The sequence below is a fragment of the Chionomys nivalis genome, chromosome 23, assembly GCF_950005125.1.
Source record: "Chionomys nivalis chromosome 23, mChiNiv1.1, whole genome shotgun sequence".
Lineage (NCBI taxonomy): Eukaryota > Metazoa > Chordata > Mammalia > Rodentia > Cricetidae > Chionomys > Chionomys nivalis.
Window position 1 is genome coordinate 12,965,001 of NC_080108.1, and position 14,109 is coordinate 12,979,109.

The 14,109-nt window shown below is 47.3% G+C and overlaps 1 protein-coding gene, 1 long non-coding RNA gene and 1 other non-coding gene across 3 annotated transcripts in view; 1 reads left to right on the forward strand and 2 right to left on the reverse strand.

Annotated features, from left to right (window-relative positions):
- Positions 1-7,908, forward strand: part of Fsd2 (fibronectin type III and SPRY domain containing 2) — a 27,499-nt gene extending 19,591 nt beyond the window's left edge. The window contains exons 10-12 of the mRNA XM_057756454.1: positions 689-821; positions 1,801-1,977; positions 3,576-7,908. Coding sequence (XP_057612437.1) covers positions 689-821; positions 1,801-1,977; positions 3,576-3,828 — 563 coding nt within the window. The 3' untranslated portion in view covers positions 3,829-7,908. The remainder of the gene's footprint in view (positions 1-688; positions 822-1,800; positions 1,978-3,575) is intronic.
- Positions 7,881-13,561, reverse strand: LOC130865415 (uncharacterized). Its single transcript, XR_009056138.1, has 3 exons — positions 13,521-13,561; positions 11,405-11,558; positions 7,881-8,145 (listed from the first exon to the last, which is right to left on the reverse strand). It is a non-coding gene; the product is annotated as an uncharacterized LOC130865415 (long non-coding RNA).
- Positions 9,588-9,714, reverse strand: LOC130865622 (small Cajal body-specific RNA 15). The gene has a single exon (XR_009056174.1). It is a non-coding gene; the product is annotated as a small Cajal body-specific RNA 15 (non-coding RNA).
- Positions 13,562-14,109: the final 548 nt, after the last annotated feature.

Here is a 14,109-nt window from a genome sequence, read left to right on the forward strand (position 1 = left end):
TTGGTTGATTGGTTTTGTGTTTTGAGATAGGGTCTTACTCTGTAGCTCAGGCTGGTCTAGACTCAATACGTAGTCACGCCAACCTAGAACTCAAGGTGATCCTCCTGCCTCAGCCTCTCCAGGGCTGAGCATTACAGATGTGAGTCACCACACCTGGTTCGGAAGAGGGTTTTTACAACATTCTCAAGATCTCCAAGTAGCCAATTGGCCGCCTGCCTGCTCCTGCTGTCAGACCAAGCCCCTCCGCAGTTAGCAGCCAACTGTCTCCGCCAATCAGCCTCCTCCCTGCCTCCCTCTCTGTTTGACCATACTGCGTGCTGACATCCCTTCTCATCTGCCTTCATCATGCCAGAGAACTGGCATGTCCCATGTCCAAGTCCTGAGTGAGCAGAGACCTCATTAGAAACATCCACAACCCTATGACCCCTCCCCGAGCAGTGCTACAGCTCCGCATTGCTATTTCTTGACCACCTGTGCCTCAGTTTCCTCATCTACAAAATGAACACAGTAACGCCCCTGTCTCGGTACAGCCCTGAGGACTAAGGTAGATAAAATGTGCAAACTGCTGTCGGGCACTGAGGGCCATCCCTATTCACACCTGCCAGGGGCGAGCGTCTGTGCGCCCCTCCATGTTGGGGAAGTCCTGCAATGACAGGCTGGGGCTTCTCCGCGTCCCCTCCCTCCACAGGAAGCTACTTCCAGCTGAACAAGGACAGCTGCCATCCCTGGCTGACCATTTCTGAAGACGGGTTCACAGTGGTTCGGGGTGAGAAGAAAACCTTCAGAAGGGAGCTGCCGCCCAGCAAGACCCAGTTTACCAGGTGACTGACTTACCTAATGCCACGGTTCTTTAGAGGAAGTTGGATTATGACAAAAGCATGCAGCTAACGGGGAGGGACCCAGGAAAGGGGAAGACTCCTCTGCAGTGGAGATCCCAGGCTGTGGGTACTGTGGAACATGGCCAGGATGTCAGGTCACATAGCACAGGGACAGAAACCAGGCTCTAAGCACTCCCCTTGTTGCTCTAGAGGGCTCCTTTTAGATAAGTGATCCTTAACTGTGAATCACAACCCCTTTGTGTGTGGGGGGGGGGTCAAATGACCCTTTCACAGGGGTCACCTAAGACCATCCCAAATATCAGATATTTACATTATGATTCATAACAGTGTTAAAAATTGCAGTTATGAAGTAGCAATGGAAATAATTTTATGGTTGGGGCCACAGTATTGAGAAGGTTGAGAACCACTGCCTTAGGTCTTGTCTTCACAGTCCTGGCAGGAGTTCACTGGGCAAAGCAATGCACGCATGGCAGAGCTGAAGGGAAGGGATCACAGCACAGTGGGTCCTTTGTAGCTTCTTAATGAGGTTTATGAATATTCATAAGGCGGCCGCCGGTGACCCTTTTCCCTCCCCAGTCAAGGTGAACCAGATCTCCTTTTAGAGATCTTACACAGCACACCTTCACACCAGCCCAACCTCTGACGCCCCTAGCATGAAGGTTACCTGAGATCCTTTGTCTTTACTTTATACCCATATGGAGATACTTCAGCCCCTCCATCTTATAATGAATCCACCTTCATTACTAGAAATGCCTGAGCCATTTTAAGAGGTAACAGAACAGTTCTGTGGGTTCCATCTCATCCATTACCAGGTACTGTAATATTTCAATCTTCAGCATTAGCTACACCTGTGGAACCCTAAATGAAACATGTTCCCACCTTTTGATGGAACCCCGAGTCTTGTGCCTGCTACACAAGCTAACACCCCGTTCCAGCCCACGCTTCTGCTTTCTAAAACCAGGTGTGCTGCTGTCATTGGAGATCTAATCCCAGTCCGAGGACGCCATTACTGGGAGGTGGAGGTAGACGAGCGCTTGGACTACACGATTGGCGTGGCCCGTGAAGACGTCCCTAAACAGGAAGACCTGGGCGCGAACTGCTCGTCCTGGTGCATGAGGCATACATTCGCCTCCACAAGGTAAACTCAGTCTGCACACCCAAGGTGAGGGTTTACTAATAGTGAACAAGGCACGCGCTGGCTTAGAAGTCACGGGTCTTCCAGCTGTTGCCTCCCACTCCTGAAAGAGGAACAACAGCTACGGCTCACGCTGTGCATCTCAACCACTGGTGGGTTTTTCATTTATGCTCCGCTCCCACATTCCAAGTTTCCAGCTGCTGAGGAAGCCCAATTCCATCTCTAGTCGGTGTGGCTAATAGTTCCTAAGACCAAGGCTTCTGCAGCCGAGCACTGTGTAGAACAGATCTGTATGAAATGGTTGGTTCCCTGTGGAGGAACAAAAGGTCCTGGAGCCCTGGCCAATGTGCTAAATGTTTGGACTGACAAAGCCATGGCAGCTACCTTCCTTTACTTGAAAACTTGCAAAACAAAGCACACACGCATGACCCCAAGTCCCTACCACTTTCTAAGCACCTCTTATAAGATGCAGGCAGCCTCTGGCTGCCTTTAATCTCAGCACTCAGGAGACAGATGCAGGTAGATCTCTGAGTTTAAGGCCAGCCTGGTGTAGAGGGAGTTCCAGGACAGCCAGGGCTACACAGAGAAACCCTGTCTTGAAAACCCAAAAAGCAGGGAAATGCAGCCTCTGACACTCTGGGCTTGATGAAACTTGACCATGACTCACATCTCTCATGAGTAGCAGCTTTCCCGGAAGAGACTTGGATTAGACTGGACTCTGCTGACCCTCAGAACCCCTTCAGGGATATAAGAATTCTCTGCATACATTTAATCTGAACCAAGAACAAAGATCAAAGGCTTCTTTAGAAAGAATAAGGGTCAGATTCAAAGAGATAAAGGAGGCATTGGAGTGGGGGGGCAGGAAGAAGGGGCCAGTGGTGGATTATTAGGACAAGTCCTCCATCAGACTCATTTTTGGTTCATGCTCTTGAGTCCATTGGTAGAGAGAAGGGACTCGTTTGCTGTCTGGTAGCTGCTTAGTTTAAAGGCGTAAGAAGGTGAAGGAGATGGAGCCTAGCTAGCTCACTGACACTTCAGTGTTGATCTAGGAGTCTGAATCAACACTGCAGAAAACACGGTTCTGCAGATGTCTATGTTCTGTGAGTGACTCGGTTTGATTTTGGCCACTTTCCAAAGTACACAGGTTACATAAAAAGTGTACAGGCAGTGCTCAGAACTCACCTGTGGCAGCCAGGTGACCACAGCCTCCGGCTTAGGTGCAAGTTTAAGAACTGGATGTCATGGAGTCCTGGTTCAGGTTATACAGAAAGCCTGTTTCTCATGAAGGCCCGCAGGGCTCATTTCAAATGTCTTTACTCCAAATGAGTCACATACTGGCTTCAAATTTCCTCTTTCTGCACAATTCTGAAGCAGTGGAATTTCATGGTTCTGTATAAGAGCTGTTTAGGTGCAGAATTCGCTCAAGAAGAAAAGTCAGAAACTGTTTTACGACAAATGTTAGCAAAAGTAGTTTGGAAATGTCATGTTTCTTGGTAGTCAAGGGACAAAATCGTAGGAGTATAAATCAAGTCAGTACAAAACACTCTACAAGCAGCTTCCTGTGGTTCCCAAAGCTTTGTTGTATAACATTGAATTTTCAGGCACCGGTACGAATTTCTGCACAACAGGACAACTCCAGACATAAGAATCACAGTTGCCCCAAGGAAGATCGGCGTCCTGCTAGACTATGAAAACTCCAAGCTGTCGTTTTTCAACGTGGACATTGCTCAACATCTATACACATTCAACTGTCAGCTCCACCAATTCGTGCACCCCTGTTTTTCTTTGGAAAAGTCTGGAAGCCTAAAGATCCACAATGGCATCTCAATGCCAAAGCATGTCACTTTTTTTTAGGTCCTTCTGATGTTGGTTCAAGTCTTTCTGTCCTCTCCCTCAGGCACCCTCACTTTGCTGGCTGAACTTGGTATTCAAGTTTCCTGCAGCCAGCACAAGCCACAGTTCACGCTGGTGTCATGGGGTGGATGGGGTGCTGGGCCCATTTCACCTGATAATGGACTCATCCTGGGTGCTGCTCCCTCTGTGACTACAGGGGAGCCATTATCAGACGAGGCTGTCAGAGAAGGGGTCAGACTCTGAACTCAAAGGGCTCTTCTGGGCTTGAACTGCACTTGTCTGTTTGTGGATATGTAAAGTATTTTGAGTCTCCTAAGCCTATAGACATAAGGATAGCGTCAGGAAGTCATTTATAAATTATAATTTGTAAGGGGCAAGGCTTCAGCAGCCCCTGCACATTTGTGACGTTTCACTATTTACTGAAAACAGACCCAAGAAGGCAAGAAACTCTGCAGAAATACAAGGAAGCCAGGTACCCATCTCAAGACCACTGTGGTAGGTTGAGTAAGAAGGGCTCATCTATTTCAATGCTTAGTCATCCAGAGTGCCACTATTTGAGGATTAGCATGATTAGGAGGTGTGGCCTTGGTGGAAGTGTCACGGGGGTGGGGGGGTTAGCTTTGAGGTTTCAAAAGCCCATGTCCGCCTGTGGATCAGGATGTCCCTCTCTCTCAGCTACTGCTCCAGCGCCATGAGTGCTGCCCTGCTTCCTGCCATGATAGGCTAAGCCTCTGAAACTGTTAAGCCCCCATTACATTTTGTAAGAATTGCCTTGGTCGTGGTGTCTCATCACAGCAGCGGAACAGTGACTGAGACAGAAGCGGTACTAGGGCCTTGAGTGCTGTTGTGAGGGGCCTGCCCATGCTGCTTGTTGGAGGAACATGGAAGAACTTGGGACTCTGAAATAAAAAAATGGTTGGTCACTTATGTGGGGCTTAATAGGAGCATAGAAAACAGTGTTGGGGGTGATTTGAACTGTGAGGGCCCATATCAAGTGGCCTAGAGACCATTCTTGACCTGTTTTGGCAAAGACTGGGGCCACTTTTTGCCCTTGCACTAAAAATCTGCCTGAAGCTAAACTCAAGTTTTGGATTAAGGATTTAGCAGGGATCTCAAGACAGCCTGGTGTTGACCCTGTCGTGTGGCTCTTGGTGATTGCTCTTATGCAGATTTTTAACGAAGAGGAAGGGAAGCAAGCAAAGTACAAAATGTACAGTTTGAGGAGAAAAGGAACACCAGGAAGTGCTTGTTTGAGCCAAGTCCTGTGTTCAAGGAGACAAAACATTTAAGGAAAAGCCCCACGCTAAAATGAAAGTGGTGACCTCAGGGCAAGAACACACCTAGCTAAGTTTCCAGGGAAGCCTGAACAGTGAAGGTCACCATAGACAAACAAGAGGCTGACGCCTACGTAAAGAGGGGGCCAGCCCAGCCCCAGCATGCAGTAGACCTTGGCAGTTTAGCCACTTCTGGCTCAAGAACACAAAGGGGGTTGTGGAATCTCCCCCCACAGCTAAGGAATGCCCTGAAGCCAGGTGTGTGTCTGGGCTGTCCCTGCAGGGAGACCCAGACAGAGTGTGAAGCGATAAAGGTTGACACCTGATTACCTTGGAAACCAAAATAGGTTGGAGATGCCAGAACCCTGGGATAGCTGCCAAGGAGAGCTGCTAACAGGGTGTGGAACCAGCCCGAGAGAGAAGTGTATTTCAGTAAGCATGACTGATAGTGCTGTGCCCAGAGTCTGAACCCCCAAACCAAGAGACCAGATAGATGAAAAAGCAAGAGTCCTTTTAATTACGAGCTAACTCAGGTCCGTCCGACACAGCTGGTGGAGTAGGCAGGACCCCTGAGCCACAGTGGGGCAGGGCATTTATTGGGGGCACAGCAAGGGGGAGGTCTAGGGGTCTTCAAGTCTCTGGATTGGCACACCTTAGGCTGGGGGAACCTGTCTTGAGCTGATTGGTCAGCTGCAGCTGTGGAAAGATTGCTGTACCTGGAGGCCATCCAGGGGGGCAGTTCCTGCAGTCACCATTATCAGTAAAGCCTGCCCAGAGCCTGCCAGCTTACTTCTGATTGGTTCCTTACTACAGGAGGATGTCTGGCAGTAATTAGGACAAGGTCAGGTAAGGCCAGGGGCTTAGCACGTCTTGCTGGGTCTTTTCTGCCTGTCATGGCTGCCAAAGTGGGGGCTGGATGAGCATTCTGAAGGATGCGTTGACATTAGACGTGTAGATGAAGAATTTAGTGGGCTCTGCTGGGCTAGGTCTGGCTTTGGCCCAGAGCTCCTCACTCTGATCCCTTTCATTTCCTTGGAATGGTAATGTATATTCTGTGCCACTGTATGTTGGAAGTATGTAATCTGTGTTTTTATTTTGATTTTATAGAGGGTCACAGTTCAGAGACTGCCTTGAGACTCAGAGGAAACTGAACTTTTAAGAGTGTTAGGACAGCAGTAGAACAGTGACTGAAACAGCCATCCATCCCTGCGTTTCATAAGGAAAGCGGGTGGCAGCATGGCAGGTTCCTCCCAGTGCCCATGTTCTGTAATGCCCTGACTTCTGCGTGGTGGTCTGACCCACTCTAGTGCTGAGATTACCTCTAGGGTGACTAAAGGCAGGGCGGTGTGTGCCTTGTTATAATGCGACCTTGGAGGCCAACACGTCAGGTGGACACCAATATGTGTAAACAAGCACCTTCATCTAACCACTGCTCCTTGGCCTCATGCTGCTCTTGGTGGCAAAGTCGGCAGGGCTCCTTCAACTACAGCAAAGCACCTATGGCAGGAAAAAAACCCCATGAGGTAGCGTGAAGGAATGGAAGGCACCTGCGGCTCAAGGGTGCATTTCACACACACACACACACACACACACACACACACACACAACTTGTGAATGGGGTGCTTTCCTTGTGTGCAGAGAAAGGGGCCAGGGATGGATGGGAGTTACGAGGAAGAACATTAGTGATGGTTCATTCTAGGTATTGCCACAAAACCATCAACTGGGCCTGACTGCTATTTTGTACCTACTAGCCTAAAACCTTACAGACCAGTTTCCGTTCAAATCAAGGGAAAGTCGTGTTTGTCCGTAGGGATGTGAGGTGTCACGACAAAGCTAAGTACCAAGTAACAAATGACATACAGTATAGTTATGATGTTTCAAAGTCAAAGCTGGGTCCTCGTGAGAAGAACACACTCTGGCCAGCAGCTCTCAAGGGCCATTTAGTGACCGTGGACCTGGCTTCCCATCCACATTCCCAATACTTTCATAAGTCAGTCTCGCTCGGGACTCCAGCTGCACAGCAAGAACTCCTCTTGTAAAATGGAGACCGTGTTGAGTGCCATGTCCTTCGATGCCACCAAGCACTGGCAAGCCCTACTCTGACCACCCAGGGTTTAGTTGAAGGGAATTGTCCTTCTCTTTACAACTTTGTTTCCTAGTGCACTTCAATTCTAGCACGGTAACAACTCTCATCTCCTTCCAGACTGAACTAGTGTGAGCAGCAGCTGAGAATCCTGGTTACCACTTGCCCAGAGAGTTTAACAGCTTCTGTGTGTGTACTTGTCTCCCCTCTGTGTCTTTGTCACACACATGCACACACAGACACACTCACCCCTGCTCTGCCAACCTGGCCTCTTACCTTACACAGGACTGGCTGGAACGTTACTGAAATACACATGTGTATAGTGAACAGTACTCTCTACTGTAACAGAAGCCACCAAATGGGAAATGCAGATCACAGACATGGTGGCCAGTTTGGCTTCAGAGTTCTACTGGGACCCCTGGAATGTGTCACACAGACTACAAACATGGGCAAATGACAGAAACAGGACACCTGTTAAGATTTTAAAACTCTTTTAATTTAACAAGATATCTAGATCTTTGACATTTAAAATTTACTTAAACTAGAGGTCAGCCAACTTCAAGAATCACATATAAGGAACCTTTGTTTAAGAATGTCATCATCTTTTTTTTTTCCTTTTTTTTTTTTTTTTTTTTTTTTGGTTTTTCGAGACAGGGTTTCTCTGTAGCTTTGGAGCCTGTCCTGGAACTAGCTCTTTAGACCAAGCTGGCCTCAAACTCACAGAGATCCACCTGCCTCTGCCTCCCGAGTGCTGGGATTAAAGGCGAGCGCCACCACCACCCGGCTAAGAATGTCATCTTCTTCAAGAGGAAAAGATTAATCCAAAAGTGAGAGAAAATCTGCTGGATTTTGTGATATATCCCAAATCCTTACAATTCCATGCAGAAGCTGAGGAAACTAAATTTTGACCAAGGGTAGGGCTTACCTCATGTCCATGTTCAGCTCGACCTGCTGATAAATCTGTTAAAAAACAAAATAGAAAAACATTAAAAAATTTTGTGTGTGTGTGTTTGAACGTTTCTTTGAGACGGTCTCATTATGTAACCCTGGGGGCTTGGAACTTGCTATTTAGACCAGGCTGGCCTTGAACTCCTGCCAACACACCCAGTATAGAAAAGTATTTTTTAAAAACAGACCACTATGACCACAACCCCTGAACTGGGCAGATAAACCCAGCTACATCTGTTCTTCTCCCAGCTTTCCCCGACTTGCTGTGTAACTCCCATCACACAAGTCCTGGACCCTATCTGAGCCAGGGGAACGAGTCTGTAAAACGTTCACAGGACCGTGGGGGGAGGGGGGGCTGGCAAGCATTTAGTAGCCATTAGTAGCCAGACTATCTAAATTCATCATATATATATATGATGTATTATGTACAAAATATTCTGTCTGTGTATGCCTGCAAGTCAGAAGAGGGCACCAGACCTCATTACAGATAGCTGTGAGTCACCATGTGGTTGCTGGGAATTGAACTCAGGACCTTTGAAAGAGCAGGCAATGCTCTTAACTGCTGAGCCATCTCTCCAGCCTCCGAATGTTATCATCTTTAGCAGCAGAATGAACAAGTAGTTAGGAACGTGGGACATAAAACACTACTGACTTTTGGTAAAATTAAATAGTTTTATTTACAGAATTATTATTGTTGTTGTTTGTTGTCATTGATGGTAGTGGTTTCGTTTTGGTTGTTTGAGACAATGTCTCACTAGGTAGCCCAAGCTGATCTTGCACGTGTAGCAATCCTCTTGGCTCAGCTTCCCAAATGCTGGGATCACATACATAAGCCATTGTGAATGGCAAAAAGTGCTGTGTGTGACTGACTCCTGAGGCTGGTGAGATGGCTCAGCAAGTAAGGTTTGGTGCCAAACCTGATGACCTGAGCTCAACCCCCAGAGCCCATGTGATGAAGAAAGAATCTACAAGTTAACTGTAAACTTTATGTGTGGATCGCGGCAAATAACCTCCCCACACCCCCTTCCACACAAGAAAGTAAAAATATAAGTAATAGGCTCCCTGCTGGCTCGAATGATGGCAATCAATTAAACATGTGCAGTAAAATATTTCTGTAGCATGTACTTGGCTGTCAGTACAAAACAGAACAAGTTTCTTGGCAGTTGGGCATTCTCAACTTCTCACCCTCACATCTGGTAAAGCCACCGCCCTACGTGACTCACTCACCAGAGGCTGTGCACAGCACAGTTTACTCTGGTGTGGCACTCTGTGGATTCGTAGAGCCTGAACTATAGGAAACGTCTTCTCAGCTTTCTGAAAGCCCCCGTGTGAGCTCCAGGCACCGTCCTATCACTAGTGGAGTGAGATCGTGTCCACGCTGGCTCTCCCCACTGCTCTCATCTATCCGTTCACGCCAACTATTTCCTGTGGTAAGGCTGCAGGAAGTAGGGAGTGGCTGTTGGTAGATAAGTAGGTCTTGAATTTACTTTGCAGACAAGACCTGTTCTATCTACCTTTTCATTTAGGAGGCTAAAGGCAGGGTCGGCTTGACTTCAAGGACTCTGTTTTCTTAGTCTCCAGAACAATAAGATTGAATCTATCATTTAAGGCATTATTATTCTTTGGCTGGGGATGCCTGTACCTCTTGCAAGGTAGAGACAGGAGGCTCAGAAGTTCAACGTCATCCTCAGCTACATAGCAAAGCCTGGGCTTCACGAGACCCTACCCGAAGAAATTAAACTAAAAGCTAGGCATAGTGGCTCAGCCCGTAATCTCAGCACTCAGGAGGCTCAAGCAAGACTGTTTGTTTGTTTGTTTGTTTGTTTGTTTATTTATTTTTTCAAGACAGGGTTTCTCTGTGGCTTTGGAGCCTATCCTGGAACTAGTTCTGTAGACCAGGCTGGTCTCGAACTCACAGAGATCCACCTGCCTCTGCCTCCCGAGTGCTGGGATTAAAGGCGTGCGCCACCATTGCCTGGCGCAAGACTGTTTAAATTTAAGGTTAGTCTGGACTACAAATCTGTTCTTAAACCACTATTCTTAAAATGCCTAGATATTTTTTATGTGTTCTGGGTTTGCTTGTTTGTTTTTGGTTTTTCGAGACAAGTTTTTTTTTTTTTTTCTGTAGCTTTGAAGCCTATCCTGCAACTAGCTCTTATAGACCAGGCTGGTCTCGAACCCACAGAGATCCACTTGCCTTTGCTTCCTGAGTGGTGGGATTAAGGCATGCGCCACTACCACGCAGCAAATGCCTAGATACTAAAGAAAAGATAATTCATAACTTTAGGCTTGAAGATCTGAACATTGCAGACAAGCTTCCCTTAGTGCCAATGTAGCAGAGCTGAATGAACACAACTGTTTGCCAGTTAGCATCTGTCATCAGCAAGGAGTACCTATGACCAGTACCACGGCCACTCAACAGAGCTTAGTTTGCCAGTTAGCATCTGTCATCAGCAAGGAGGTACCTATGACCTGGTAACACGGCCACTCAACAGAGCTGTTGCTGCGCAGTTCTTGTCAAGTCCACTGTGGCCCATCACATCACTGTGTGCTGCCGCCACCAATCCTGGAAACAAACGAGGCTCAGCTCACAGCTGGACTACTGTTCTTCCTATTCTCGACGGAATCTGGTTTCTCTGCTGTTTTCAGTTAGTCAAACTCGGTATATTTAAACCTCCATTTATTTGAGTTTTTAAAATTAAACAGGTTATAGCTGATTCAAACAACATGCAGTGACTAAGCCAAAATACTTCCACAGTATGAACTAGGACCTGAGTCTGCCCCTCACCATCCCTGAGCCTACATTTGGATCTTTTCCCCGAAGGGAATCTTAAGAGATGTAAACAGACTGGTCTGGAGACAGTGATGTAACACACCCCCGGGAAACTTGGGTTTCCCAGCTTTCTTATATAACAGGAACGTGCAGTTTAGAAGTGGACTGACTAGATGTGCTCACTACTCTCCCACAAGCCTGCCCCTCATTTTGCCACCTGCTCTACTCCCTTCCACGGATTAATCTGAAGAGGGAGAAGCAGCAAGCGAGAAGGGAGAATCAAGAAGCAATACCCAAAGGATAGACAGCATTCTGGAAATAGTCGAAAGATACTCAATACTGTCCTTTTTGCCATTTATACTTTATAAACCATCAACTGATTCCTAGATACCTAGAGTGGTCCTCCTCCTGTTCTCCTAATGCCTGCCTGGCTCAGAAGCACCTCTGGGACGTGCAGCCTAATTCCCATCTCTCTCCAGGTATGGGACACACACTCACCGCTTACAGAAGACTCGAGCGATGATACTGCAACCACTGGCTTGTGTCTGCTCCCCTTGAATTATGCATATCAAAGGCATGGCTGTGGCCGCATAATCTCTGAATGCTCAGAGCACGGGAACAACTGCTCTCTACATTCAGGGAACTCATATACCTGAAGAGAGAAACAAGACATCAATTATCTTACAAATGGACGGAAAAGCTTTCTCACCAGAAATCAAAGAGCTGTCAAGTGTATGTTCCAGGGGGCTGTGGAATGAGGTTAAAAACGTGGGCCAATAGTTCTCTTCTGCCCGAATACATAGTCCCATTAGTAACTGTGTGACTTCTAATTTGTGTAGCCTGAGTGTAGAAGAGCCAAGGGTGGCAGTGGATGTGGTATATAATGACCCCGCCCCCAGTTACTACAAGACACTCACATTCAATACTTGGAATAGTTTTGACTATTTCTAAAATAGCCCAGAGATCTATGATCTGCTATTTTAAATTCTCTGAATCATAAATCTGGTCCATAATCCCTGGAGACCACTGTGTCCAAGTTGCTCCTGACCCCCACCAAGTTTAACTACCTGCCATACATTTTGAGCACCACACAACAATATGGCTATCTCCTAGTTTACTACAGAGAGCACAAAGTCCTTGTTCTCCCCTCTTCCCCACCTTTGATGCTGGGAATCAAGCCCAGGGTCTTGTCCATACAAGGTACCCACCTTACCAGAGTTACACCCCCAGCCCAATAGAAGTAACTTCCCTACTCACATAACTGCAGTCAGTAATAGATGCGTTTGTACACTTATCAGTTAGTAATTCATGAGCATTTAAAGAGAGAAGGGACGTGTCAGTGGAACAGTAACAGACGGCTGGCTACTGGCAGAAGGTAAGACACAGCTAACTGGCCAACAGAATGAGCAGAAATGAGAACTGCCTGTTGTTGGTCCACGACCCAACCCAGCGAACTGGTAAGGCTCTAGAAATAGGTCTGAGCCATGTCCTTAAAATTCCTAGCAGGAGCGACAGGCAACAGGATTTTTAAAGAAAATACAAAATGTAAGCCCATTTGTATTCTTGTGTCTAGAATTATACAGCGTCTAGACATGCAATACTGTGCATATTATGGCATTTTCAGGTGATACTTCTGCCCATGTCGCAATTCAACGGTAACCATTTATCTACATAATAAAGTCATTCATTGTGAGCAACACAATGTGGGTGCTGGGAATCAAATCCTGATCCTCTGCCAAGAGCCACAAATGTTCTTAACCTGGTATCTAGATGCACCTCACCACCCTCTTCATTCCTTCACGTCTCCAAGCTCCTGCCCATACACCCACACCATCTGAAAGCAAATGAAAAGCAATTTGTATAGACTACAAGAATTGTGAGCTGCCGGGCGGTGGTGGCGCACGCCTTTAATCCCAGCACTTGGGAGGCGGAGGCAGGCGGATCTCTGTGAGTTCGAGACCAGCCTGGTCTACAAGAGCTAGTTCCAGGACAGGCTCCAAAAGCTACAGAAAAACCCTGTCTCAAGAAAAAAAAAAAAGAATTGTGAGCTGGAAATGGAATGAGATGTTAGTCGTGACTCCATCCTTCACACCGTGCGACTTCCCACCAGTCTAAGATAAAAGATGATGTATTATCAAGATGTCTTCGTTCCACTTCTAACATCAAATGACTTTGCTGACATTCAAAAAGCTTAAAAATCACCAATTCCGTGTGTGAGCGCGCATGCGCTTCAAATTCCTGCTACAGGAGATTCCTCAAAGAGTCATCGACTCGGAATTTGTAGAGCCGATATTCATCAGCTCTGTGAATATGAATATGTACGTGTGTATGCATGCGTGCTTGTATGTACGTACTACGCATGTGTGTGTGCTTAACTAAACTTAAGTCTGTGTGAGCGCGTATTTCTTGCATATCTACCCACCACCGCAGCTCCGCGGGCTACCAAACGCTCTTTAAAGAGATGGAGAAAACAAAGCAGAGAGAAGTAGGACCGACGCCCGGGTAGCTTACCCATCTCTCCTACTCCCATTCCTCTGACACCAACCAACCTACTTGGACCCCACGGACGCCTACCGCAACAGACACTAGCCCAACTTCACGCCACAAAACCTACCAGCATCAGGTGTCTGGCTCCCGGTCGCAACTTCTCTCTCCTTCCGGAGGAAAATCGACCCACTTCCTGTCTCGGGACGTGGGGAGGAAGTCCCGCCTCACGCTGCAGCGCCACCAATCACAGGCTTGCTGCTTGGCCACAGGGAACCGAAACTCATGGGCACAATTGCGGTTTCTGGTTGGGTGTTGGAGAGGTGCTTCATGGCTTCAGGGTTTTACTCTTAGCTCTCCTTGCAGTCGCCATCTCTGGGGCTGAAACCTCCCGCCCTATCCCGGCGATCCTCCTTGCGGCCTTGCGCCACCTAGCCCAAGCTGTTAAGCTTCGTGTTCAGTCTCGCCATCCTGCCCATCCAGCGCTGCCTGCACTGCACCTTAGTAGGGCATTTTCTGGGTAGGCTTTGATTCCCGGGGTTGCAAGTCTCTGCATCTTCACCGAGGAAGGGACGGAGAGCATCCTGGCCTTCCTTGTTCAGGGACGTATCGTTTTGAATAAAGCTCTTTGCTTTTTCTTAGTTAAGCAACATAAAATAGCAACACATCTTTACAGAATTAAAAAATGCAACACATATTCACAGTTAAACAAATGCATT